This window comes from Chiloscyllium plagiosum, chromosome 45 (assembly GCF_004010195.1).
Source record: "Chiloscyllium plagiosum isolate BGI_BamShark_2017 chromosome 45, ASM401019v2, whole genome shotgun sequence".
NCBI lineage: Eukaryota > Metazoa > Chordata > Chondrichthyes > Orectolobiformes > Hemiscylliidae > Chiloscyllium > Chiloscyllium plagiosum.
The window spans coordinates 7,482,785-7,510,465 of record NC_057754.1 but is presented as its reverse complement, the minus strand read 5'-3'; the positions used below and the strand labels follow the sequence as shown (position 1 = coordinate 7,510,465).

The following is a 27,681-nucleotide window of genomic DNA, read 5'->3' as shown; positions in this document are numbered from 1 at the left end:
TTTAAAACATGATGCATTTTATTTATTATTTACAGAGTCAGCAGCAGGGCAATGATTTAAAACACATTACGTTGAGAACCACTGCAAAGATCAACTGGCAGGAGAAGTCCTCCATTCATCCTCAAACCAGCAAATGGTCAAAGAAGCCACAGGTTGATTAAAACAAAGCAAAGTTCCATGTCTGTCATCTGCTGTACTTATGGGATTAATGCCCATTTACTGAAAAAACAGTTATGGTGGTAGTCTGCAGGAAAGGTTCAGGAGTCTCTGTTCTATTACAGCCTGCTTGTCAGGGAGGGACATTCAGTTTTATTGCCACTGCTGACGGCTGGGAAGTAACAGCTGAGCTGCGCCAAAGACTCTAATACACTGTAGCTGCCTAGAATAGCTCTAGGAAGGTGTCCAGGTCGGTTTTATCCTCTCTCCTGCATACTAAGCCATTTCTCTAAGCCACTAACAGCCATGCCTCTCAAAGGCAGGAAACACTCTCAAATAGCAGATGCAGGAGTGGCTATCTGGGGTGATGGCTGGCTCCCAGCTTCAACATAAAACTAAAATTTCACAATATATTAGGGAAGTTGCACCAAGTCATCTCTCTTGACATACTGGCGATTTTATTAAAAATTATACCGAAGTGTTAATCAATAGTATTGTGGTAGTGTAGGACTTTTTTTTTTTAAAGGCACTTCCTCCTCCAACAGGAGGGTCAGGGAAGCAGGGAAGGATGGTGTTGGAGTGGAAGATGAGAGAGAATGCACAAACTGATAACTGGAAGAATTACTGGTACTGTACAACTCAATTAGGCTGGGATGTCAGTTTTATAAACAGTATCACCGAGTGCTGCAACAACAGCATGGGCACAATATGCTGCAGCATCTTTGTCATTTCTTTTATTGAGGCTTGGATTGTAAGGCTGTGTGGAATATCTGGGGCAGACGCAGCCTTGGCTTAATGGATTGCTTCAGCATGTCAGTGTAGCATTGAAATACCAGCCTCGGTTATGTATCCTGGAGTGGGGCTTTTAATCACAACCTTTTGAGGGGAGTGCACGATACAGATGGAGTAAAGATTTAGAGTAGAGTGCTTTGATTCTTGTTCTCATGTCTTTCATGTTTTCACAGCCATGGTCTAAATGAGCAATAACTCATGATGTGAGTGCAACTCTCTCAAACTTTCCTGTACACCAGGACAGACACCCTGTACAATAAAAGTCCTCACCACAGCAAACTCATACTTCATTCACAGACAACATTAGAGACGGTACACCTGTCTGGAATTATGTACCACATACAGCTCTGGCTGAGGCTGTAGAATTCTGGTTTCAAAGTAAACAAGTGGAACATTTTTGGCACTCCTTTATAAACTGCTAGCATCTTCTGAGGAAGGGACCAGCTTAATATTGTGCAATGATACATTGGGATAGAATGACAAAACCCACAATACTTGGCACTCTACCCCACCCCTCCCCCCCACAAACCCTAGACTACCACCTCAGTATCCCTCACCGAATCAGGTGAACAGTCAGCCAGTAAATGATGAGAGGCTGAAATGCAGCAATAGCCAGGGTGACATACATCCGTAGTTGGTTCCTGGAGCTATGGCTGGAAACTCCATCGGAGGTGGAGGACAGGACTTTCATTCTCAAGGAACGGACCTGTGGAGGGGGCAAGGTGGGATGGGAAAGAGAAAGAGTGAGTGAGAGTGAGACTGCATGCGATGTGGTACCAGCAGTCTTCAGAGAGAGCAGTTCAACAAGCATGGAGAGATGCTGGTATGTACAAAATGACAGAGTAAATTGAAAACTCATCAGTGCGAACACATTATTATATCACTGAATGAAAAAGATGTGCTGTTGAAGTTTTTTACCTTGCACTAATCAGCATAGAATCGCAAGAATGCAAAATTTCAAAGGGAACAATTCATATTGCATAAGGAAAGGATGCCAATTGGTCACCTGTGCACAAGGGAACAGGTGTCCACCATGCTCTTGTTTAAGTCAAAAAAAAAAGTGCAAATTCTGGATGTGTTCATTGTGCCTGTAGAGAACAGGTCCCTGCACACGAATGTGTGTAGCTTCTAGCAAGTGTAAATAAGCTACATGGAGAGCCTGAAAGAAATATTAAGTTGTTGTTAGCTTAATTCTAATACACTTAGGATTATCTAGCAAGTGCTGTCCAATCACAGAACTACATCTAACATCAGACATTAGGTCCGGAGTGCTCAAAGCATGGCCTAGTTGAGTGCAGTCACCACAAAACGCCAGAGTTGTGTTTCCTAATATGTCTGAAATTCCATACATCACATTACGTATTTCTAGAGCAGAAAGAGTGTTTTTGACTTGACCACAACATCCTGGTCATGGAAAATAGTTGCCAAAGCACAGTAGCAATATGAAATGGCTCGCTTTTCCAGTTGCTTAAAGTACATTATAATGGCTTCCAATAACTGGTCCTTTAAGAAACAGTAGGGGATTTGAGGTGTGAAGTGTGGCATGTACAGCCTGCTTGGGAGGAATTATTAATTTGTGACTTGTTGATTCCCAAACATCTCTACCACTGGCAGTTCACCTGCTCAATGAAGTGTTAGAAGAGATACGGAAATTTTGCTTAAATTTGCTCAGTGATCTTGAATGTACTATCAGAAAAGGGTGGTAGAAAAAGATTCAATAGCAATTTTTGAAAGGGAATTAGATATACATTGTAATATGTCCAGTCACCCTTTCATTAAGGCCCAAGCAGCATTTTAGTACAGTACTTTTGGAGCAGATACAAGAAAGATAGAAAAGAACATTCCAGTTACTCTAATTCACTCAGACGATGAGGGTGTAGCTGGCTAGGTCAGCATTTTATTGCCATTCCCTAATTACCCAGAGGGCAGTTTAAGAATCAACTACATTGCTGCGAGACTGACCATGTGGGCCAGACCAGATAAGGATGGCAGTCCCAAAAGAACATTAGTGAACCAGATGTGTTTTTCTGACAATTGACAATGATCATCATTAGACTCTCAATTCCAGATTTTTTGTATAATGGAACTCAAAGTCGACAATCTGCCATTTGAATCCAGTTCCCTTGAATACTGTCTGGGTCTCTGTATTAATAGTCTTGTGATAATACCATGAGGCAATCGCCTCCTCAGTTATTCCTGCAGTTTGATGTTTCAGGTAAATAAAGACAACACATCCTAGTGGACTCACTTGTAGTTAGTATTCTAGTGCCACTTTATAATCTGGAAACTTCTGAAATCCAGAAACAACTTGGTTATAAGCATGCTGGACTGGACAAGTTGCAGTGTGTTTCAGTGCAAGATTTTAATAAGTAGCCTGAAGGCTAATTGAAGAACATTTCATTTCTATGATTAGTTAGCCATTTAATTATTGTTATCATGAGGGGACAGGGAGGATGGGGGTAAGACAAAAGGAACTGTGAATTTTTTTTTCTATTTCCTGAGAGGCAAGAGAGGACAAAGGAGTCACTTACTAGGAAGAACATGATGGCACAGGATGTCCAAGCCAACGCCACATAGTAACCATCTCGCCCAAACAATAAGCCGGCTAGAATCGTGATTATCATCCTGAGGGAGAGAGATATAGGAACAGACCACTTTACCAATGATAAACATTGACCAGAAATGAGGAATCAGAGTGAGACAATCTGAAATCAAGAGGTTAGGTTCCTGTATTCTCATCAAAACAAGAGAGGAGAGATTGAGAGTGTGAATTACTGCCAATTCAAGAAAGGCCTGCATTTCCACCGCACCTTCCACAACTGTAGGATATCTCAAAGCATTTTACGGGCAAAGTATTTTAAGTAATCACTAACGTAGGAAACACAGAAGCCATCCTGTGGCACAGCAAGCAGCATTAAATAACCTGCTTTTGTAATGTCAATTGAAGGATAAATATTGGCCTCAGGAGAATAGGGAGAATACCACCCACGACCCCTTCCTTACAATTGCAGTCATGGGCTTTTTTACATCCATTTGAGGATAAATGGTACCAAGTTTTAACATCTCATTTAAAAGATAGCACCTTTGGCAGTGCAGATCCTCTCAGGAATGTGTAAACCTACCAGCCTAGATTGTGCATTCAGATCTCTGCAGAGGGATTCAAAACCATAGCATCCTAACTCACCCTTGTTAAGAGACTTTATCGAACACCAATCACTCTGCAATATCCTGCAAAGTAGAGGATATTTGGCACCTTTGTAATACAATCTTCACTTAACTACACAGCATTGAAGAACATTTCATTTCTATGATTAGTTAGCCATTTCATTATTGTTATCATGAGGGGACAGGGAGGATGGGTCCCCTCATGATAACAATAATAAAAACAAAAAGGAACTATGAATTTTTTTTCTATTTCCTGAGGCGAGAGAGCACGAAGGAGTCACTTACTAGGAAGAACACGATGGAACAGGACGTCCAAGCTGGCTAGAATTGTGATTATCATCCTGTACTGGTATCCCAATAAAGAGAAATCACTGGGAAAGAGACCTCAGGGGCAACACGGAGTCACACAAACTTATTCTTTATCCAATTACAACTCACCAGGTTACAGCAGCTGGTAGTTGAACTTGGGCCTTTGTAGCACATAAAAGGGTTCTGTATTCCTGCTTCCACAGTACAATTGTACAAGTTACATTTAGCCCATTGTCAGTGCTGGCAATAGCTCCTTGGTTGGATCTGTCCACTCTGATCTGCTCACAATCCATATTACTCCTCTTCAAAAATCCGTAATTTCTCTTCCTCTCTCATGGTGGCACTTAGTGTCATCACCCTGGGGAACGTGGGACAGCTTCTAAATACAGGGTATTTCCTACAGAGATGGTTACTACGTGGCATCTCTTCATCATCTCTTACACCTTACAACTGGAGCATGCCTTTGACCCAGAATCTTCCTCTATCCCAATCCTTCAGTCTCTACACCTTGGCATGTGGTAGTTTTACCACTCAGGTTTTTGGAAAATCCACTGAGAATCCAATGGAAAATCTAGCCAACCTCCAGATACATGACACAGAACCAAGATATTTGTTGAAACAGTTTGTTTGAGGAAACACGAGATTCAAGGCTGCACCCGAATCTGCAGATTATGGCAATAAATTACTCGAGCTTTGCTCTCATGATTAGATTACAAACCATATTTGCGTCTCGTTCTCATACACTGCTCTGGGCCAAGTGTTCATTGCCTGCTGTGGGTTGACACAAGAACTGCAATTACACATTCACTACGGTCTCAGACTGATGTGCTATCTCTGTGTTGATCCCACTTGAAAGTGCGAAGGTTTGAATCTGTGGATGCTGTTATCTTTTATTGAAGGGAGCTGAGGTGGCCAAGTGCAAGTGAGAGAGGTGCTTCTTCATTGCTGTGGTGATGGCCGCAGCAGTGACCCAGCAGCAGCAGCATGTAACATTTCCCTCTATGAACACACTCTTGAAGATCATTGGGTGCACCAATTATTGTGACATTATACCATCCTAGAGTATACTTGTAAAGTGATATTATACTCCTTGGCAGCCTACAAGACTATAAAGACGTGTATGCAGAAATAGGCCACGCAGCTCATCAAGTCTGCTCTAGCATTCAATGAGATCATTGTTGATAGGATTAACCTCAAATGCACACTCTTGCCTCCCCCCCCCCCCCCACCCTCAATTCTTTCATTGATTAAAAATCTAGCTCAGTCTTGAATATACGTAACAACCCATCCTTGCCTGCTTTCTGTAGTAAAGAATTTCAGTTTCATAAGCCTCAAAATAAGAAATTCCTCCATTTCTCCTCTAACTGGATGACTTCTTTTGTGAGATAATGCCATCTAGATATGGATTGTCCCACAAAGGGAAAGAATCTCTCCATATCTACTCTGACAAACCCCCTAAGAGTCTTGTACTTTTCAATATGGTTGCCTCTCAAATCTTCTAAACACCAATGAATACAGGCCCAACCTAATCAATCTCTCCTCACAAGATAATCCTTCCATACCTGGGATCAACCTACTGAACCTTAGACTACACCTAATGCCAGTGTATCCTTCTTTAGATAACTGCCCAACATTGATTACGGTAATCCAAATGTGGTCTAACTAGTGTCATGTATAATTTTAGCAAGGCTTCCTTGTTACTATCCTCCATTCCCTTTGAAATAGAAGCCAACATTCCATTTGCTTTTTATGTTTCCCACTGAACCTGGATGCTAGCTTTTTGTGATATATGAATGATGGCTCCAAAGTGCTGCTGTGCTATGGCTTTCTGCAGTCTTTCTCCATCTGAATAATACTCAGCTCCTTTTTTTTTTTTACTTCCTGTCACCTCAAACTTTCCCACATTACATTTAGTCTGGCAAGTTTTTGTTCACTGACTTACTCTGTCCACCTCCCCCAACAGACTGTATGGGTGTCATCCTCAGTACTTCCTTTTTGTACCTATTTTTGTGTCATCTGCAAAGTTGGTGACAATGCATTCACCTTCCTCACCATGTCATTAGAATATATTATAATGAATGGTGGCACCAGAACTGATCCCTGTATGCCACTGGTCACCATGCTGAAAATGACCCCAATATATGCTGTTTAATTAGTTAGCGAACCTTCTACCCATACTAATATTGTCTCCACCACCGTGGGCTCAAATCTCTAAGTAGCCTAATGTGTGGTGCCTTCTCAAATCCAAATATATTAAACTCACTTCTTTCCTTCTATTTGTTACCTACTCAAAATATGCCAGGCATGATTTCCCTCATTATACCTCACCTTACAAGATGCTATTACACTGACCCCATTATAATGGTCCAGCATCGCAATGTGTACAATAACACAATGGAACAGGCCCTCGCCAGCACTTACCCCACATACTTATATCCACTGTAGGCAATAAGATCAAACGTAGTGAGGTCTGTATGTACTGATATCAAGTACAGTGTGAGGACAAGGGCTAAAACTTCAATAATGATCCATACCAGAGCAGTACTGGCACACATTCCCAGCACCTCAGGAGAAAACCTGAAACACAAATACACAGAGTCTTATTACCAGAAAAACACATCACTACAAAATATGACATTCAACCCCATTGTGCACGAACACAACAGACCCAAGCCCTATCCCATTCACCCAATGAATCAAATCCTTTCTCTGTAACTCCTATCGTACACAATTGCCACAGATCCAAACACCATTTGTGGCCGTGGGTTTCTGTAATAAGCCCATATAAATGTTTAACAGAAACCACTAAATAGTAAGAAGAACTAGGTGGGAGTAAGTGTAGTGTAGAGGATGTAAAGAGGCTTCAGCACAATTTGGATAAGTTGGGTGTACATGGAAGCTGAAGCACTACATGGATAAATGTGAAGCTGCTCATTCAGACAAGAAAAACAAAGACAAAATGCCAGAATACTGTTTAAATGCTGATATATTGGGAAATATTGACATACAAAAGGAACCTAGGCTTCTTTTACACCAGTTACTGAAAGCAAACACACAGGTGTACCAAGTAATTAGGAAGGCAAATGATATGTTGGTCATTACAAAGAAGATTTGTAGTATGGGAGCAAGGAAACCTTAGTATAGCTGGACATAGGCTGTGCGTGTCCAATTGTGTGAAGCTTTCATCTACATATCCAAGAAAATATATCGTTACCTTAGAAGGAGGGCAGTGAAGGCTCATCAGTCCAATTCCTTTATGGCAGGTTTCCCATTTGGAGAGAGATTGGGTTGACTGAACCTATATTCATTAGAGTTTAAAAGAATGCGTGGGGAAACTCACTGAAACGTATAAAATCCTGAGAGACTGAATAGAGGGATGATGTTCCCTTGGGGGTGGTGGTGGTGGGGGTCAGAGGTTGTGAGCGGGGGAGAGGTGTCAGAGAAAGAGATCACAATCTCAGGACACATGGTGGGCCATTTCAGACTCAGGTGAAGAGACATTTCTTCACTCAGAGGGTACAAATCTGGGGAATTACCTACCACAGAAGGCTGTTGAGGCAATGTCACTGAATATACTTAAGAAATTTATAGAAGCCAAAGGTATCAGAGGACAACCAGAGACAGCAAGGTGTTGCAACAGAGTTTAGCCATGATTGTATTGAATGGTGGAGTAATATCAATGGGCCGAATGGCCTACTCCTGCTTCTATTTTCTATGTTTGCAACACAGCCAAAGAGTGAGGCAGAATAAATTGGAAACCAATGGGTTGATAGATACCACTGAATATTTTTCTAAGGAGACAGGCAATGGACAGCTTGGGTGAGAAAGATGGACCACATCTGTGAAAAGGATACAGTCATAGAGTTGAAGGAATTGTCCTGGCCAGTAACATTTAGCTTAAAAATTAAAATTTTCAAACGCATTACCCTGGTTGCATTGTTAAGATAAAATCAGTGTTTTGCACACAGCTGCAGTTTCTGCAATTTTACATCCACTTCTCCAACTCCCCTGACAGTGCAATGCTACACAATGCCCTCAAATCAAGTGTAACACTACCATCCACTGGCACACAGCAGCCAGTTCTTTCCCCTCTGCCATGGAACGAACTAACTTCCTACAACAAACGCAATTCTCTTCTCCTTGCGTAGCCTTTTCCCTATGTGTGCCACCCTCTGCTCCCAACAGCTTTCTCACACTAACCTTTACAGACAACTATCCTGCAGCAGCTGGATTCAATGTGGATGTTAGCTGTACCTTTTCTACCATGGAGCTTTTTGGAACCTGCATAAATACAGGCATACCCCAGGACAGATCCCACTGACTATATCTGTACTGCTTCTTGCTGGTTCAAACTAGAAAACATTATCGCTGGTGTTTCCCTTCTTCAACCTCTCTATCACCATGTCTGGAGATAGGCCGTGTATTAACACTCCCTCCAAGCTGGTGTGCCAATGCATGTTGCTGCTTCCAGAGGTTGCTGCCCCACATAGACCTCAGAGGTCCAGGCAGCAGCAAGAAATATTACAGGGAATGCTGCTGTGCACCAACATCTATCAACCCAGTCCCTCCTCACAATAACCTTGATTATATTTCCTCCCATTGGGGTTCTGGTGGGAAATACATTCCCCATCTGGTTTGTTCTGTTGATTCAATATTGCCTAACAACATCTCATGTTTTTATCTCAAACTTCAACCAAGGACTCCCATCCCATCAGTACTGCCTTTGACAACACGCCCATTCCATTTCACACACTTCAGGCCCTCCTGCAGTCCCTACCACACTCCCACATTGAGTTATAGAACAGTACAGCATGGAAACAGACCCTTCGGTCCAACCCGTCCATGCCGACCAGATATCTCAACCCAATCTAGTCCCACTTGCCAGCACTCGGCCCATATCCCTCCAAACCCTTCCTATTCATATACCCATCCAAATGCCTCTTAAATGTTGCAATTGTACCAGCCTCCACCACTTCCTCTGGCAGCTCATTTCATACATGTACCACCTTCTGGGTGAAAAAGTTCACCCTTAGATCCCTTTTACATCTTTCCCCTCTCACCCTCAACCTTATGCCCTCTAGTTCTGGAATTCCCGACCCCAGGGAAAAGACTTTGTCTATTTATCCAATCCATGACCCTCAATTTTGTAAATTCTCTATAAGGTCACCCCTCAGCCTCCAACGCTCCAGGGAAAAAAGCCCCAGCCAGTTCAGCCTCTCCCTATAGCTCAAATCCTCCAATCCTGGCAACATCCTTGTTAATCTTTTCTGAACCATTTCAAGTTTCACAACATCCTTCCAATAGGAAGGAGACCAGAATTGCACGCAATATTACAACAGTTGCCTAACCAATGTCCTGTACAGCCGCAACATGACCTCCCAACTCCTGTACTCAATGCTGACCAATCAAGGAAAGTATACCAAACGCCTTCTTCACTATCCAATCTACCTACCTCTCCACTTTCAAGGAGCTATGAACCTGCACTCCAAAGTCTTTGTTCAGCAACACTCCCTAGGACCTTACCATTAAGTGTACAAGTCCTGCTAAGATTTGTTTTCTCAAAATGCAGCACCTCACATTTATCTGAATTAAACTCCATCTGCCACTTCTCAGCCCATTGGCCCATCTGATCAAGATCCTGTTGTAACCTTCTTCACTGTCCACTACACCTCCAATGCAAACTTACTAACTATACCTCTTCTGCTGACATCCAAATCATTTATATAATCCTCAAAATGGACTTCTTGTCCTCTTCATGTTTTACCCCAGCAGCCTCCAGAATAAGTGAATAATCCACTGATACTTTACCACCTGCAGTATGATACCACTACTGACCATATCTATCTTTCCTTCACTCTATATTCAATGTCACAATGGGTCTGTTCACTTCACAACATACTAATTCACTCCTCTTTCATCCCAAACCCTGCTTTCCGTCTCATGGTACCTTCCTGTGCAATTGCAGAAGATACATGCCTGCCCTTCCACCTTCTCCCTTTGCACTGCTGGGCAAAAAGCACTCCTGCAAAGCAAATCAACGATTTACTGGTACTTCTAATTTAGTACAATGCACTCAGAGTTTGTGATGCAGCTCCCTCTGTAGTGAAGAGGTGAAATGCAGATTGGACAATGTGTTTGCACAATATCGCCATTCAATCACTTGTCTGTCAAACATCTGCCCGCTTGCCATGTCAATTCTCCATTCGGATCTGATCATGCCTCTTACAGTGGCATTTTCATTTAAGGATAACATTAGGAAGGATATTCCTGGGAAATCACCCAGTAAGGTCATATGGGTGGAACTCAGAAATAGAAAAGGGATTATCACCTTACTGGGATTGTACTATAGCTTCCCCCCCACCACCGATCTACAAGTTAAAGTTCTAAATTGGAGGTAGGCCAAATTTGACAGCATTAAGCAAGAACTTTCAAAACATTGTTTGGGGGAGGTTATATGCAGGTAAAGGGACGGTTGAAGGGGGGCTTCAAAAATGAGATAATGAGAGTCCAGGGATGGGCGAAAAGCATTGCTGTAGGTATAGGGTACGCTGGATGACTGAAACATCAATTGTCCTGCTCCTCGGATGCTGCCCTTCCTGTTGTGTTTTTCTAGCACCCCACACTCTACTCTGATCTCCAGCATCCGCAATCCTCACTTTCTCCACACAATAGGATGGATGTAGAGAGGGTGCAAACGAGGTTTATGAGAATGTTGCCTGGATTGGAGGGTACTGTCTATAATAAAAGGTTGGGCAAACATAGATTGCTTTTATTTGGGTGTCAGAGACCAAGGGGTGACCTGACAACAGTATATAAAATTATGAGGTGCATGGATAAGATGGATAGTTGGAATCTTTTTCCCGATTGGAAATGTCAAATATTAGGGGGACACAGGTTTAAGGAGAGAGGGGCATATGCTAGGCAAGGTTTTTTTAAAAAAATACAGAGGGTGGTAGGTGCCTTGAATATGCTGCCAGGGGTGTTGGTAGCAGATATGTTTAACAAGCTTTTAGACAGACACATGAACACACAGATAATTTAAGAATATGAACCATATGCAGGCAGATGGGATAAGGTTGGAATGGCATCATGGTCAGCACACACATGATGGGCTAAAGGGTTTCTGCCATCATTATTCACAGCTCCTCGAGATCCACCACTTTCTTCTACTGTCCTATCAACAGCACCCTTTACGTTTTATCACATGGTTTCCGCCCTTTCTAGTTGATCACACACATCCCTCCTTTTTTCCTTCCCTCCTCTCCCGACCCCTGCCATGTCTCTGTGCTCAGTTAAACCTGCTAGATTGTCAACATTTTCCCCTTTGGGCGAAGAGCTATCAATCTGGAACACCAGTACTATTCTTCTCTCTTTGCAGATGGAACTGAACCTGCTGAATGTTTTCAGCATTTTCAGTTTTACTTTTACAGCATGTTTTTGTTTAGAATTTCCCTCATTAAATATCACTTTGCTTCAATGCTGATCAGCTCATAGGCCTGTATTCTTGTTTAGTGCCTCAAGTTTCATTTGAGTCATTTCTACCAGTCTGAAGAAAGCCTCAGTGACCATCAGACCAACCCTCTTCCTCCCCACTCCTGCTATCTTGTCACTCATGGGAGTGAAGAGAGAAACACCAAATAGGAGCGTGAGGAAACTGAAGGTTCAGCAACAAGGTGGGTTAGGGAGCAGGAGAGACTACAAACCAGAGGGTTTGAGAGAGGAAGTCTTTGTAGCAATCAGGAGGGACGGGGACGGTTATGTGGTGAGCTGGAGGTTACTATAGTTCTTTTAAACTTTAAAACACATTTTGAAATATATTTAATTTACCAACATAGTGATTTAGCAATATAAAACTTTCACACTGCAGGACATAATGTTTTAACTTATTTTTCCTGATAAGAAAAAAACTATAGCTTTTATATATTTGTTTTAATGGGAAAATCTGATTCATTTGAAGCTGTTTAGTTTTGAAACTTCACTTCAACTTTGGTTACTTTAGTGAAGATTTCCCACTTCTCTGCTAAAATGCTTTTGTAACACTACCCCAGATGGCAGTGAAATACTGACCTCTGTTGGATGCCCAGTGCCACCCCAGCCAACAGGATGTATGTAATAAAAGCCATAGCTGAAACAGAAAACCAAAGACAGCAGTCAGCTCTGGAACAATAATTCTTCATCACTACAGCGCTTTTAACATACAACATCCCAAAGTGCTGCACACAAAACACAGTATGGCATAGAACTACGCAAAGAGATATTCAGGATGAAGCCCAAAGGTTTGGTTGACGAGATAGCTTATAAAGAATGTCTTTGAGAAGGAAAGGAGACAGAGAGGGGTTCAGGCAGGGAATTCCAGAGCTTGTGGGCCAGGTAGCAAGACACAGCCACCAATATTGGAGTTACAGAAATTGGGGGATGCTCAAGAGAATAATTCTGTCAAATACTCTGGACAGCCCAACGCTGTAGAGTTGGATCACGTAGCACAAGTTGTTCACTGTGGACACTGACGTACAAGTCAAACCCACTACCAGGGGGATTGGATTAGGGGAACACACGTCCACCCTACCAGAAGAGGGGTTATTTACACACTGTGGCAGCTGGACTGAGTTGTGGATTAAGAACACCATATCCTGAACCATGTTAAATGCCACACTACTGGTCCACAATCAAACAAAAAAAAAGGGCAGCAGGGAACTACAACCCAAGCTGCCATTTTAAAATAAATTGTGTTTCTGTTGAACTGGAGTAACAATTGCAGCCTTAACACTCTAGTACTAATAATGTACCAGCACTAGATTTAGCAGAATTTGTGACCAACTGGAAATCTGTTCTAACTGTCCTAGACCTTCATGTATGGTCGATATACATTATACTTGAAAATTGACCTTTACGTTACCCACACAGTTTTAGAAAATTTCCTTTCAATAAATAATGCAAACAGTTGGGAGATGCATTGTAGAACAACATACCCTATAGAATCAAACAGTGGCCATAATAGGTAATGATGTTGTGATGGCTGATCTGGTTTTCAGTCTCACCACTAGTGACCTTGGTATATATATTTTCTTAAAGTTCATTCAGGGGATAAGGGCTTGGCTGCCTGGGCCAGCATTTATTGACCATCATTAGTCACCCTTGAGAAGGCTGAGAATCCACTGGAGTACCAAGGGAGCGCTGCACTGTTGGAAGGGTCACACTTGAGTTGATGTCTCGTCTGCACTTTCATATCCCAAGGAACAAAAAAAAGAGTAGAGGAGCTCTTCCAGTGACCCAGCCAGTATTTTGCCCTCATTAGTCATTACCACATTGGGTCAGAATTTGCAGTATGCAGAATGCTTGTCATTTTTCCTACGTTGCAATACTTGCAAAGTGTTTATTGGTTGTTGAGTTATTTGGGAAGCAGTGATCGATACAGGCATTCTATAAAAAGGTGAATATTACCATCCCAGACTCGAACCAGAAACACCACGTTACACACTCACTTGGAATGTACAGGTCTGGAGCGTTCGCATGAAAGTCCTCTCGTGGGGTCAGTCGTGAGTCAACACGGTATCCAAGCTCCCAGTTCTAAGATGAGAAGGAAAGATTTCAATGAGAGTCTGTGTCCTAGAGCTTTCAGTTCAAACTTCAAGTGGATGCAATGGTTAAACTACAAATGTCGCTTTGCTGCCTGTCTTATTAACAATACTTGCTGTGTAGCCTATGTTGTGCACTTCTCTCGTTAAACTGTTCTAAACACTGGACCTTAATTAAATAACTCTACACATGTCTAAACAAATGGTAAGCCTCCTGTTAGACTTCACATTTATTAACATTGTAGTCCATCTGCAAGACCTGTTAGTGAGGGCACAGCCTTAGAATTGGAGGGAGTCAATTTAGAACGGAAATGAGGAGATATTTCTTCAGCCAGAGACTGGTGGGCCTGTGGTATTCATTGCCATGGAGCACAGTGGCGGCCAGGACATTAAATGGCTTCAAGGCAGAAATTGATTATTCCTTGCGAGATCAAGAATTTAAGAGTTACAGGAAGAGTGCGGGTAGGTGGAATTGAAATGCCCGTCAACCATGATTAAATGGCGGAATGGACTCGATGGGCCGAACTGTCTTACTTCCACTCCTATGTCTTATGGTCTTACAGTGTTGTTTGTTCATCCAGTGGAGAGACGTTTAGTTGCAGACAAGCTAGCACCAGGAATTGTGAACAGGATGAGATTTGGCCAGCAACAGGTAGCTGATTAGTCTATGACAAAGGCGATCTGCCCACCACATTTACGTGATTGTTTCCAGGGTTGAACAGTTTTTGTGGGTGTGAATATCATGATCAGACATATTTAGACCTCTAGAAGGATCCTTATTCCTCCAGTAAAGAAAACCAAAACACCTGAAGGGAGGCCAGATTATTTTCCTCACCAAGTGCTGCAAACAGTTGCTTTTAACTAATACTTCACAGATTTTATACAATATGAGCTAGTAGTTCTGTGCCTCATGCAAGCCAGAGAACTGAAGAGAAGCACACATAAGAACTAGGAGTAGGAGGAGGAGTAGGCCATCCAGTTCCTCCAGCCTGCTCTGCCATTCAATAAGATCATGGCTGATCTTATCATGGCCTCAGCTCCACTTACCCACCCTCTCACTGTAACCCTTAATTCCATTACAGTCCAAAAAATTATTTTAGCTTTAAAAACATTGATTGAGGAAGCCTCAAATACTTCACTGGGCAAGGAATTCAATAGATTTACAAACCTCTGGGTGAAGTTCTTTTCAATTCAATCCTAAATCTGCTTCCCCTAATTTTGAGGCTATGCCCTCTTGACCTAGCTTTACCCACCAGTGGAAACATCATCTCTACTTCTGTACTATCTATTCCCTTCATTATTTTATGTTTCTGAAAGATCCCTCCCATTCTTCTAAATTCCAATGAATATAACTCAACTCCCCTCTTAAGCCAACCCTCTCAACCCCAGAATCAACCTAGTGAACATCCTCTGGACTCCTTCTGGTGCTAGTACATCCTTTATCAAGTAAGGTGATCAAAGCTGCACGCAGTACTCCAGGTGTGCACCTTGTACAGCTGCAACATAACCTCCCTACTCTTAAATTCAATCCCTTTAGCAATGAAGGACGAAATTCCATTTGCCTTCTTAAATTACTCATTGCACCCTCAGACCAACCTTCTGTGATTCATGCACAAGGACACCCAGGTCTCTCTGCACAGCAGCATGCTGCAACTTTTTTTTAACCATCCAAGTAATCATCCTTTTTACTATTATTCCTACCGAAATGGATGACTTCACATTTATTAACATTGTAGTCCATCTGCAAGACCTTTGCCCATTCACTTAAACTATGTCTCTAGTCACTGACTGTCAACCAGAAAAACACTCACTTATCCCCACTCTTTGCTTTCCATTTGTTAACCAATCCTCTATCCATGCTAATACATTGCCCATAATACCATGCATCTTAATCTTATGCGGCAGCCTTTTGTGTAGCACCTTGTCAAATGCCTTTTGGAAATCTAGATACACCACATCTACTGGGTCCCCGTTGTCCACCATGCTTGTAATGTCTTCATAGAATTCTAGTAGATTGGTTAAGCATGATCTGCCCTTCATGAACTCATGCTGCATCTGCCCAATGGGACAATTTTTAACTAGATGCCTTGCTATTTCTTTCTTGATAATAGACTCAAGCATTTCCCCACTACAGAAGCTAAGTTAACCAGTCTACAATTCATCTTTTTTCTATTTTCTTTCTTTTAAAAACAGTGGCATCATATTTGCTGTTTTTCAATTTGTTGAAACTGCCCCAGGATCCAGTGAATTTTGGGAGAGTATAAGTGTATTTGCTATTTCTTTCACCATCTCTTTTAGTACCCTAAATGCATTTCATCAGGGCCAGGAGACTGGTCTTCCACTGTGAGGACCAACACAAATACCTGTTCAGTGCCCTAGCCTATTAGTAATATCCCATTACTAAATCCCCCTTCTTATCCTCTAAAAGGACCAATATTTACTTAGCTGCTCTTTCATTTTATATATTTTTATAAATATTTGCTATCTGTCTGTATATTCTGAGCTAGTTTATTCTCATAATGTATCTTACTTTTCTTTACAGCTTTTTTTGTGGCTTTCTGTTGACCTTTAAATCTTTCCCAATCTTGTAATTTCCGGGAGATCTTGGCCACTTTGTATGCCTTTTCTTTCAATGTGATAGCCTCCCTTATTTCCTTGGACACCCATGGCAGATTACCCCTTTTCCTTCAGTCCTTCCTTTTCACAGGTATATACTTTTGCTGCTTTGACAGTCCTCCACTGTTAGTCAATTGTCCCACCATGAAGTCTTTGCTTTCAGCCTACTTTAGCTAACTCCTCCCTCACCCTACTGTAATCTTTGTTTAAGCACAGGACCCTGGTATTGGATTCTATCTTCACACTCTATTCTAAATTCAACCTCTCCTTCGAAGAGGATCCCTAACTATGACATCATTAAATTACTCCAGCCTCATTACAGGACCAGATCTATGATGGCTGCTCCCTCGTCAGTTCCATTACATACTGTTCAAGAAAACTATTGCGGATATCTTCGATAAACTCCTCCTCGAGCAAGTCCTGGCCAGCAAAAAGGATCATCTCAGCAAACCCTGAACTAGCTTTGCAAATGATGGGTGAGTAGGTGAGCATAATGAGATTTTTAACTAACAGAGATACATGGCAAACACATAGCCAGAATCTGTATTGCAGAAACCTGGACCATTCTGTCATCCTGGGTCAAAGAAGACACGTAAATTGGCAAATTTGCATACCTTAAAATCTCTTAACTTTTGTGATGACTTCTGCAATACAGGGGTTTGATTTCCAGAGTGCTACCTCAATGAGCTGTGACATCAGGAACCCGGTTACATACCTGAAACTTCTGGCTTTTGAATAGTTTCAATTATACAGCTGTGAACTCTTCTCAGACTGCTTTTAAACATCAGAACAGAGTAATAGCTCTCAGCTCAGCTACAGACTGCCTCGTCTCCATCTCTCTTCTCAGTAATCAGGTGTGCTGCCTCAGAAGTGAACTTATTCCCAGGCTACAAAGATCACATTGACCACAAGATATACAAAAGCAGAAGTAGGCCATTTGAGTCTTGCTTTGCCATTCAATGAGGTCATGGCTGATCTGACAATCCCCAATTCTACTTTCCCGCCTTTTCCCCATAACCCTTGATTCCCTTACTGATTAAAAAAAATCTGTCTATATTATACATCTTTAATTGCACATGAACATCTGTGAAAAAGAATTCTGACAGTGCAGCCAACTGCAATTACCTTGACTCATATCAACTTACTGGACTCAAGGGAATTAATGTCCAAATCATATTTCTCTTTAATTGTGACTTCTCTTCCTTCCTTGTTCTGTGCATGCATGTGGTGAAGCTTAACAGGGTTTAAACCATCCTTTTTTTAAAAAATGCATGAAAGACAGTTTGCAGTAGGTCACTTAGAAATGAAACTTCAGAGGGTTTAAGAACTAGGAGCAGGAGTAGGTCAATTGTCCTCTTGAGCCTGCTCCACCATTTAATAAGATCATGGTTGATTCTTTCCATGGACTCAGCTCCACTTACCTGCCCACTCACCACAACCCCAAATTCCTTTGCTGCTCAAAAATCCATCTATCTTTGCCTGAAAAACATTCAACAAGGTAACCCTCAACTGCTTCACCAGACAGGGAATTCCACAGATCCAAAACTGAGTGAAGAAGTTCCTTCTCAACTCAGTCCTAAATCTGCTACCCCTTATTTTGAGAGTTCTAGTTTCACCCACCAGTGGAAACAACCTCCCTGCTTCTACCTTATCTATTCACTTCATAATTTTATGTTTCTATAAGACCCCCCCCCCACTCCCCGCACCCATTCTTCTAAATTCCAATGAGTATAGTCTCAGTCCACGCAACCTCTCCTCATAAGCCAACCTTCTCAACTGCAGAATCAATCCAGTGAACCTCCTCTGCCAGTACATCCATTCTCAAGTAAGGAGATTCAAACTGTACACAGGGGAAACACAGCATGGTCTGTTTCAGAAAGGATATGGAATAAGATTTTTATTTTTTAAAAAAAATCACCTTTTACAGACAGGAGGACAATAAAATAATTAATTCTGCCTCTCCCTCTTGTCTCTGACACCCATTTCTTGTTATTACATGTGAAGGCACAAAGACTAGCTCAGCTTTGAATAGCAATAAATAATACTTTTCATTTAAACCCGAGAGGGAGTTGAGATTCATTTTTAAAAAGTGACTTTGTAAACAGAAGTTTGGGACATATACTACAGCCTTTTCACAAGTAAATTGTGAAAGAGGTAAAGAGAACAAAGAGTTCAGTCTGCCTATCTACCCTGTCCATAATAATACTTTGCACAACCCCCATGCAGTTCTGTACCTGGTGGGTGTAAGGGAACAGCAGCAAGGCCAACTTCTTGGTGACGTATCTGGTGTCGACCGTGAAGAAATATTTCAGCTTGTTGACGGACACAAACCTGTTCAGCTGTCATAAAGAAAGAAACGTGTATAGTCAGTCTGGTCTGAGCATGCAAGGTTATCAGATCTTCTGGCACTGGTCATAACGGATGAGCAGCTTTTACAAGACCAGTGATGCTGATGTTATCTGACACACAGTTCAAATGGTGACTTCAGTCCCACATCAAGTAGTTGAAAGTTGACACCCTTTGAAGTGTCCAGGCAAGCCATTTCACTGTACTATTGCTATGAAACAAAATGAACACTTGTCAATATAGATATTGCGAGGAGTGAGCATTTCCAGCAACATCTGTTTTTGTTTCTGATTTACAGCATCTGCATTTCTTTCAGTTTTTGTTTTGAACACCTGTCACGGCTGCACAGATACTATCAACACGCTCAGAATGATATAAACACAGAAGGCAGCCAGTCAGTTCATTGTACCTATGTTCGTATCCATTTAGACCCATACCCCAGCTTTGCCCATAAGTCTGGCAAGTAGTTATCCAATTCCCAGTTGAAAGTTAATGTTGATTTCCACTACCCTTCTAGGCATCATGTTTCAGATTACAATTTCACTTTCAGTTGCTTTGCTGATTAACTTGGATCTGTGTCCCTCCAGTTGTCCATCCACTTGCCACTGGAAATAGCATCTCCTTGTTTACTCCATCAAACGCTCTCATAAAAAAAAGGTCTTCATAAACAGTCTCTAATCTCCTGAGCACAATCCCAGCTTCAGCCTCTCCACATAGCTGAACTTTCACATCCTTTCGGTCTTCTGCAAAGGATACAGAGGGCCCACTGTTGTCAAGAAACCCCTGAACTGGACCAGCCATATAAATACAATGGGCTATGAAAGCAGGTCAAAGGCTGGGAATTCCATGACAATTATTCACTTCCTGACTCCTCAAAGTCTGTACACCATCGACAAGGCACAAGTCAGCAATGTGATAAATATCTCCCAACCTTCCAACATTCAAGAAGCTCAACGTCATTCAAGATGAACTTATCCACTTAATTAGCATCCTACCCACCATCTTCAACATCCACTGTCTCCAGCACCAAACTGCATAATGGCAAAAGTACACAACCTGTCAGATGTATTGTACCAACTCACACAGGCTCCTTTAACAGCACTTACAAACACACTGTTAGTATCACAAAGGAGAATGGGAACAGATTTTTGTCTTTATCTTTTGGATATGGTCATTGATAAACAATGAATGCGAACTTAGCCAACAATGTTGGGGTCTGGAGTCACATGTCAGCCAAATTTCCTTCCCGAGTGAGTCAGATGGGCTTTTATGTCAATTGACAATGGTTCCATAGTTGTTATTAGGCTAGATTTTATTCCAGATTTTTACTGAGTTCAAATTTTGCAAATAGCCGCGATGAGATTTGAACCAACGCCTCCAGAACATTAGCTCACGGATTATAAGTACAATGTCAATACAACAATACCACCATTTTCCTGAAAATGCATCAGATGCATGGAAACACAATCACCTCCAGATTCCCCGCTGCGCCACATATCATCCTGGCTTGGAAATATATTGACCATTCCTTCACAGTCACTGGGCCAAAAACGCTGGAACTTTGTCCCTAACAGCATTGTTCAATGTGGCAGCTCACCACCTTGAGCAGGGTAATTAGGAAGTGAATATAAGTTGGCAAAGCCAGAAACACCCACTTAAGAGATTTTTACAAAACGGCACTTCTTCATGGCCTCAAGAAATGGACAGTACCTTAGTCTTGGGTCTAACCATTGACACAAAGCTTCCCTGTTTGGAACTCTTGTGCCTCTGGGCACTAAGTCAAAGATTCCATTTGGCTAAGTTTTTTTTTTAAAAACAAGCAGCCACCTAAATCGTCCCTGTCAACTTCAGATTCGAGAAAGGAATTTTAAAAGTTCAAGTACAATTGATCAAAAGTGCAGCTGCAGAGGTGTTTCCAGTCACTGGGGAGAGCTAAACCAGATGCCATAAATGAATCCAGTCGGGATTTCAGGACAAACCTTTTTACTCAGAGTTGGGATAATGTAGAACTCAATACCACAGGGAGTGGATGAGGGAATGGTACAGATGTACTTAAGGGAGAAGCTCACTGTTACTTGAGGATTCGTTGAGATGCACAGGGGTGAGGAGGATCATATGAGTGACCCTTTTCTGTGCTGTAAGCACAATATAACATTAACAAAGTAAAAAATCACAACACCAGGTTATAGTCCAATAGGTTTAATTGGAAAAATATTAGCTTTCGGTGCTCCGAAAGCTAGTGTGCTTCCAATTAAACCTGTTGGACTATAACTTGGGTGTGTGATTTTTAACTTTGCACACCCCAGTCCAACACTAGCATCTCCAAATCATAACAACATTAACAAGGTATTAGTTTCTTGGATTAGCTCTTGCATTCAATGCCTCTTAAGCAAGTTGCAAACTACTTATTTGCAAGCTGCGTTTGTCCAACACACGGAGTACTTTAAACAGGACAGCCACTGACAAAGGAACTGATTTGCATCACAGTTACAGCTGATATTTATTTTAAATGCGGATGCATTACATAGTTGGAACTGCAGAGAGTGCAGTGGAATTTATAATCAGACTTGTGTTGTATTAACAATGGTTTAGCACATGGGCAGCTACCTACCTACCTCTTTATGGACCATGTCTTTTCCTTGGCTGGCAATTGTTGTGCCATAGGTCATGGCAAAATCCGCTACTGGCTCACTGAGGAAGTTGTTGATTGGAAGCCCCATGTCAATTCCTTGGACGGTGTAGCTGGTGGGTTGGGGGTGCTGCGAGGCACTGGTGTCATCAAAAAGTTGGTTGGGGTCCATCATGTTGGAAACGGGAGGCCGCCCTCTCTGTTTTGGAGCTGGGGAGCAAGTGCAAAGGTCATTCTGGTCAGGAGCTACAGGCTCACAAAAGAACTACAAACACAGCAGAGCAAAAGAACCAACTGAACTGAGATACAAGCATTATGGAAGGTCACAACTCTGCTTCCACGTGCACATGTTCTATGTAAATCTTCATTCTTTATACCTACACCCAGCTTCTCACAGAGTGCCAGACCGGAAGTGAACAAATCACACTGGAAAAATCAGGATTAATCTGGAATCCAGGATTTAGTTTCTCCCAAAGCTGTTCTTTGCATTGGTCCATTCAAAACAATAATTCATTTGATTTTGACTCTTTAATCATATACTGTAGCCTTGCTGGTTACAGTCGGTGATATTCTACTGATTCCAGCAAGCACAGTGCACAGTCTATTCATAATTTTATTGGAACAGAGCACACAGAGGAGGGAATTCTATCAAAAACTTATTGGCTCCTGGTCTTTGATAATGTAACCCAAGCAGGTTATAAGATATAGAAAAATATTATAACACTCAATATCCATTAAGATAATTTACTTGGACACTGATTCCCCTTAAATAAAACAGCGTTAAAATGAGCTAATCTCAAAGGCCACCTTCTATTCCCCTCCGGAAAGAACAGCCACACTGATCATTTCATAGCCAGAAATAACCTTTTGTGCTCTCAGATTGCTCTCCCTCCAGGGTGCTGTCTGGGCAACTTAAACTCATGTCATATGCAAACTGTACAAAGATTTAATCACTGCACACGCCAGCAATGCTGTGATTTGGAATCCACAGCTCAGTAAACAGGTGGAAGCATTCAAACATACAAATCAAGAGAAGTAGGCCATTTGGCTCCTTCATATCTTTTCTGCACTTAGATCACGGCTGATCTGGGCGTAACCTCAACTCTATTTTCCTACCTATTCATGTCTTAAAAGTGCACAAACATAAAAACTTTGAGCAACAATAGGTTACATGGCTCGTCGAGCCCACTCTGCCATTCAACATGATCATGGCTTATCCTCGACATCAACACCACACACTCATGATCTCCTCATATCCTTTGACTCAATGTCTAGAAACCTACTTTTTTAAAATATATTAAATTACTCACCCTCAGCCGCTTTGCAGGAGGGAATTCCACAAGTTCATTAGCGTCTGCGTGAAGAAACTTCTTCTCATCTCAGTTCGAAATGACCTACTTTTTATCCTGAGGACATGACTCCTTGTTCTGGAGGCCACAGCCAGAGGGAACATAGTCCCTATATCCAGTCTGACAAGCCTCCTCAATCTTCTAAACTCCAGTGACTCAAATTTCTCTTCATACGACAAATCTCCCATCCATGGGATCAGTCTGACTAACCTTCACTGTACTTGCTCTATGGCAAGCATATCTTTGCTTAGGTAAGGAGACCAAAGCTGCACACAATACCTTCGGTGTGGTCTCGCCAAGGCCCTGTATAGCTGTAAAAAGACTCCTTATTCTCCTAAACTGCATTCAATTTCCCTTCCTCCAATGCTCTCCAGGGATGAGAGTTCCAAAAACAAAAAAATCTCATCTCCCTCTCACCTGCATGACACTTCATTTTTAAACAGTGTTCCCTAGTTCTAGTCTTTCCCAGACGTAGAGACAGCTTTTCAGAATGCACCCTGTCGATTCCCTTCAAGTTGTTATCTGTTTCAAAACACTCTTCATTCTTCCAAACTGCAATGGATACAGTTCCAACCTTTCCTCAAGGTAACACTGTCCTACCAACTCAAGTATCAGTCAAATGAGCCTTTATCAAATGGCTCCAAGCACATTTACATCCTTAAACAAGGAGTCCAAAACTATGGAGAGTACTCCAAATATAGCCTCACCAAAGCACTATGCAATTACAGTAAAAATCCCTATTTTAATATTCCATTGCCCATAAAATAAATTACAACATCCCACTTACCTTGCTGATCACTTAAGAATGTAGATACAAATCATATGAATTAGCGAAGTAGGCCACTTAACCCTTCAAACCTGTACCACTGTATCTTCCGTAGTGAACATAGACATAGAACAGTACAGCACAGACCCTTTGGCCCTCAACGTTGTGCTGCCTTTTTAATCCTACTCCAAGATCAAACTAACCTACATACCTTTCATTATACTATCCTCCATGTGACTATCCAAGAGTCCCTAATGTGCCTGACTACTACCACTGCTGGCAGTGCCATTCCATACACCCACCTCTGAGTAAAGAACCTACCTCTGACAACTCTCCAAACCTTCCTCCAATCACCTTAAAATGACACACTCTCATGATAGCCATTTGCACCCTGGGAAAAAGTCACTTCCAAAAGGGTGGCCGTGGCTGACAAGGGAGGTTAAGAAATATATAAAGTTAAAAGAGAAAAAGTATAACATAGCAAAGATAAGTGGAAAAATGGAGGACTGGGGAGCTTTTAAAGAACAACAGAAGATTACCAAGAAGGAAATACACAGAAAAAATGAGGTACAAAGGTAAACTGGCCAAAAATATAAAGGAAGATAGTAAAAGCTTTTTTAGGTATGTGAAAGACAAAAAAATGGTTAAGACTAAAACAGAGGAATATATTACAGGGAACAAAGAAATGGCAGAAGAATTGAATTGGTACTTCAGATCTGTGTTCACTGGGGAAGACACAAGTAATCTCCCTGAGGTAACAGTGGCTGAAGGACCTGAACTTAAGGGAATTTATATTTACCAGGAATTGGTGTTGGAGAGACGGTTAGGTCTGAAGGTTGATAAGTCCAAGATCTATTTGCATCTCAAAGCTCTGCAATCTCTCACCATTTAGATTTTACACATTGTTTATTCTTTCTGCCAGAATGGATAACTCACAATTTCCCATATTATAGTTTATTTGCTAAATCTTTGTCAACTCATTAACCCATCTAAATTCCTTTTACAAGCTCCTTATGTGCTTTTCACAACTTGCTTACAAGCATTTCTTTCAGTCATCAGCAAATTTGGCAGCCACCATTAGTTCCTACATCTACATCATTTCTATAACTCGAAAAGAGTTGAGGGCCCAGCACTGACCCCTGTGACCCATCGCTTGTGAAATTCTGCCAGCCCAAAAAAATCCCACTTATTCCCACTCTCTGCTTCCTGTTAGTCAGCTAACCTTCTATCCATTTCAATATGTTACCCTCAATACCAAAAGCTTTTATTTTCCATAATAACCTTTGATTTGGTACCTTAAGCTGGGTGGCAGGGTGAAATGTGATGAGGATGTTAGGAGATTACAGGGTGACCTGGACAGGTTAGGTGAGTGGTCAGATGCATGGCAGATGCAGTTTAATGTGGATAAATGTATGGTTATCCACTTTGGTGGTAGTGAAGGCGGCTAATAGCATGCTGGCCTTCATAACAAGAGGGATTGAATATAGAAGCAAAGAGGTTCTTCTGCAGCTGTACAGGGCCCTGGTGAGACCACACCTGGAGTACTGTGTGCAGTTCTGGTCTCCAAATTTGAGGAAAGACATTCTGGCTATTGAGGGAGTGCAGCGTAGATTCACGATGTCAATTCCTGGAATGGCGGGACTACCTTATGCTGAAAGACTGGAGCGACTGGGCTAGTATACCCTTGAGTTTAGAAGACTGAGGGGGGATCTGATTGAGACATAAGATTATTAAAGGATTAGACACTTTGGAGGCAGGAAACATGTTTCCGCTGATGGGTGAGTGCCGAACCAGAGGACACAGCTTAAAATTACGGGTAGACCATTTAGGGCAGAGATGAGGAGAAACTTCTTCACCCAGAGAATGGTGGCTGTGTGGAATGCTCTGCCCCAGAGGGCAATGGAGGCCCAGTCTCTGGATTCATTTAAGAAAGAGTTGGATAGAGCTCTCAAGGATAGTGGAATCAAGGGTTATGGAGATAAGGCAGGAACATGGTACTGATTAAGTATGATCAGCCATGATCATATTGAATGGTGGTGCAGGCTCGAAGGGCAGAATGGCCTACTCCTGCACCTTATCTATTATTGTCTTTGGCTATCCACTTTATGTTTATCATCTTGTACACCTCTATCAAGTCACTTCTCAACCTTCTTCACTCCAATCAGAAAAGCCCTAGCCCCCTCAACCTTTCTTCATAAGACATACCTCCAGCATCTGGGTAAATCTCCTCTGCACCCTCCCTAAAGCTTTCACATCTTTCCTATAGTGAGGCGACCAGAACTGAATACAATATTCCAAGTGTGGTCTAACCAGGGCTCTATACAGCTGCAGCATAACCTTGCTGTTGTTAAACTCAATCCCCCTGCTAATGAAAGCCAAGACACTATAACCTTCTTTACAACTCTATCAACTTGGGTGGCAACTCTGAGGGATCTATGGATGTGGAGCCCAAGATCCCTCTATTCCTTCACACTGCCAAGAATCCTGCCTTTAACCCTGCAGATTGCATTCAAATTTGACCCTCCAAAATGAATCACTTCACATTTTTCCAGGTTGAACTCCATCTGTCACTTCTCAGCCCAACTATGCACCCTGTCAATGTCCACTGCAAACTACAGCAGCCCTCCACACTATTCACCACTCCACCAATCTTCATGTCATCAGTAAACTGACAAACCCACTCTTCCACTTCCTCATCCAAGTCATTTATAAAAATCACAAAGAGCTGAGACCCCAGAACTGATCCCTGCAAAACACTAGTGACCAAGCTCCAGGCTGAATATTTTTCATTAACTACGTCCTCTGTCTTCTATGGGCTAGCCAATTCTATGTCCAGACGACCAGACAACCCTGTATCCCACACCTCCTCACCTTCTGAATGAGCCTATCTTGGGGAACCTTATCAAGCACCTCACTAAAGTCCATGTACACCACATCCACTGCTCCACCTTCAATGTGTTTTGTCACATCCTCAAAGAATTCAATAAGACTTGTGAGGTATGACCGGTCTCTCTCAAAGCCATGCTGACTATGTCTAATTAAGCTATGACTTTCCAAGTAATCATAAATCCTGTCAGAATCCTCAAATAAATTTGCCCACCACAGACGCAAGCTTGATTGGTCCGTAGTTTTGATTATCCTATTCCCTTTCTTGAACAAGGGGATAACACTTACCACCCTCCAATCATCTGGCACTACTCCAGTGGACACTGAGGATGCAAAGATCATCGCCAAAGGCACAGCAATCTCTTCCCTCACTCCCTGTAGTAATCTTGGGTATATCCCATCTGGTCCAGGGTACTTATCTATACTTATGTTTTTCAAAATTTTCAGCACATGCTCCTTCTTAACATCAACCTGTTTGAGCAGATCAGTCTGTTCCAAATTGTCCTCATAAACCTCAAGGTCCCTCTTAATAAATACTTTGCTTCAGTATTCACTAAGGACCTCCCCTACCTCCTCTGACTCCAGGCACAAGTTCCCATCACAATCCCAAATTGGCCCTACCCTCACTCTGGCCATCCTCCTGCTCCTCACACAAGTGCATAATGCCTTAGGGTTTTCCTTAATCCTACTGCACTAAAACTTTTTCATGCTTCCTTTTAGCTCTCTCAGATGATCAATGCAAAATGTCAGTTCAAGTCATCTGCCATCTACTTATTTTCCATGAATACTGCTGTGCTGCATACTAATCTCTGGGATTTATATAGAGATTCAGTAGTCACTTTACAAATAACAGTTAAAAAAGGAAAAAAATTACAAGGCCTGGGAAAGCACAGGTGAAATCAGTCTAAGTAGATAGCTCTTTCAAAAACACGAAGCACAAACAAGGGCTTAAAATCCTCCATCAATGCAAAGTGAACGATTTGGACCCTCCCCTACCCCTCCCTCACATTCACCCTCTAGGGACACCCCCAGACCCACCCCTAACCCTACCTCCCTCACATTCACCCTCCAGGGGCACGCCCACACCCACCC

The 27,681-nt window shown here is 42.0% G+C and overlaps 1 protein-coding gene across 1 annotated transcript in view; it reads right to left on the bottom strand.

The window, feature by feature from the left end:
- Positions 1 to 27,681, bottom strand: part of yif1a (Yip1 interacting factor homolog A (S. cerevisiae)) — a 28,873-nt gene continuing 1,192 nt past the window's right edge. The window contains exons 2-8 of the mRNA XM_043682735.1: positions 21,575 to 21,798; positions 18,848 to 18,952; positions 13,905 to 13,989; positions 12,490 to 12,547; positions 6,844 to 6,999; positions 3,480 to 3,573; positions 1 to 1,654 (exon numbers count right to left, since the gene is read on the bottom strand). Of these exons, the coding sequence (XP_043538670.1) occupies positions 1,502 to 1,654; positions 3,480 to 3,573; positions 6,844 to 6,999; positions 12,490 to 12,547; positions 13,905 to 13,989; positions 18,848 to 18,952; positions 21,575 to 21,798 (875 nt within the window). The 3' untranslated portion in view covers positions 1 to 1,501. The remainder of the gene's footprint in view (positions 1,655 to 3,479; positions 3,574 to 6,843; positions 7,000 to 12,489; positions 12,548 to 13,904; positions 13,990 to 18,847; positions 18,953 to 21,574; positions 21,799 to 27,681) is intronic.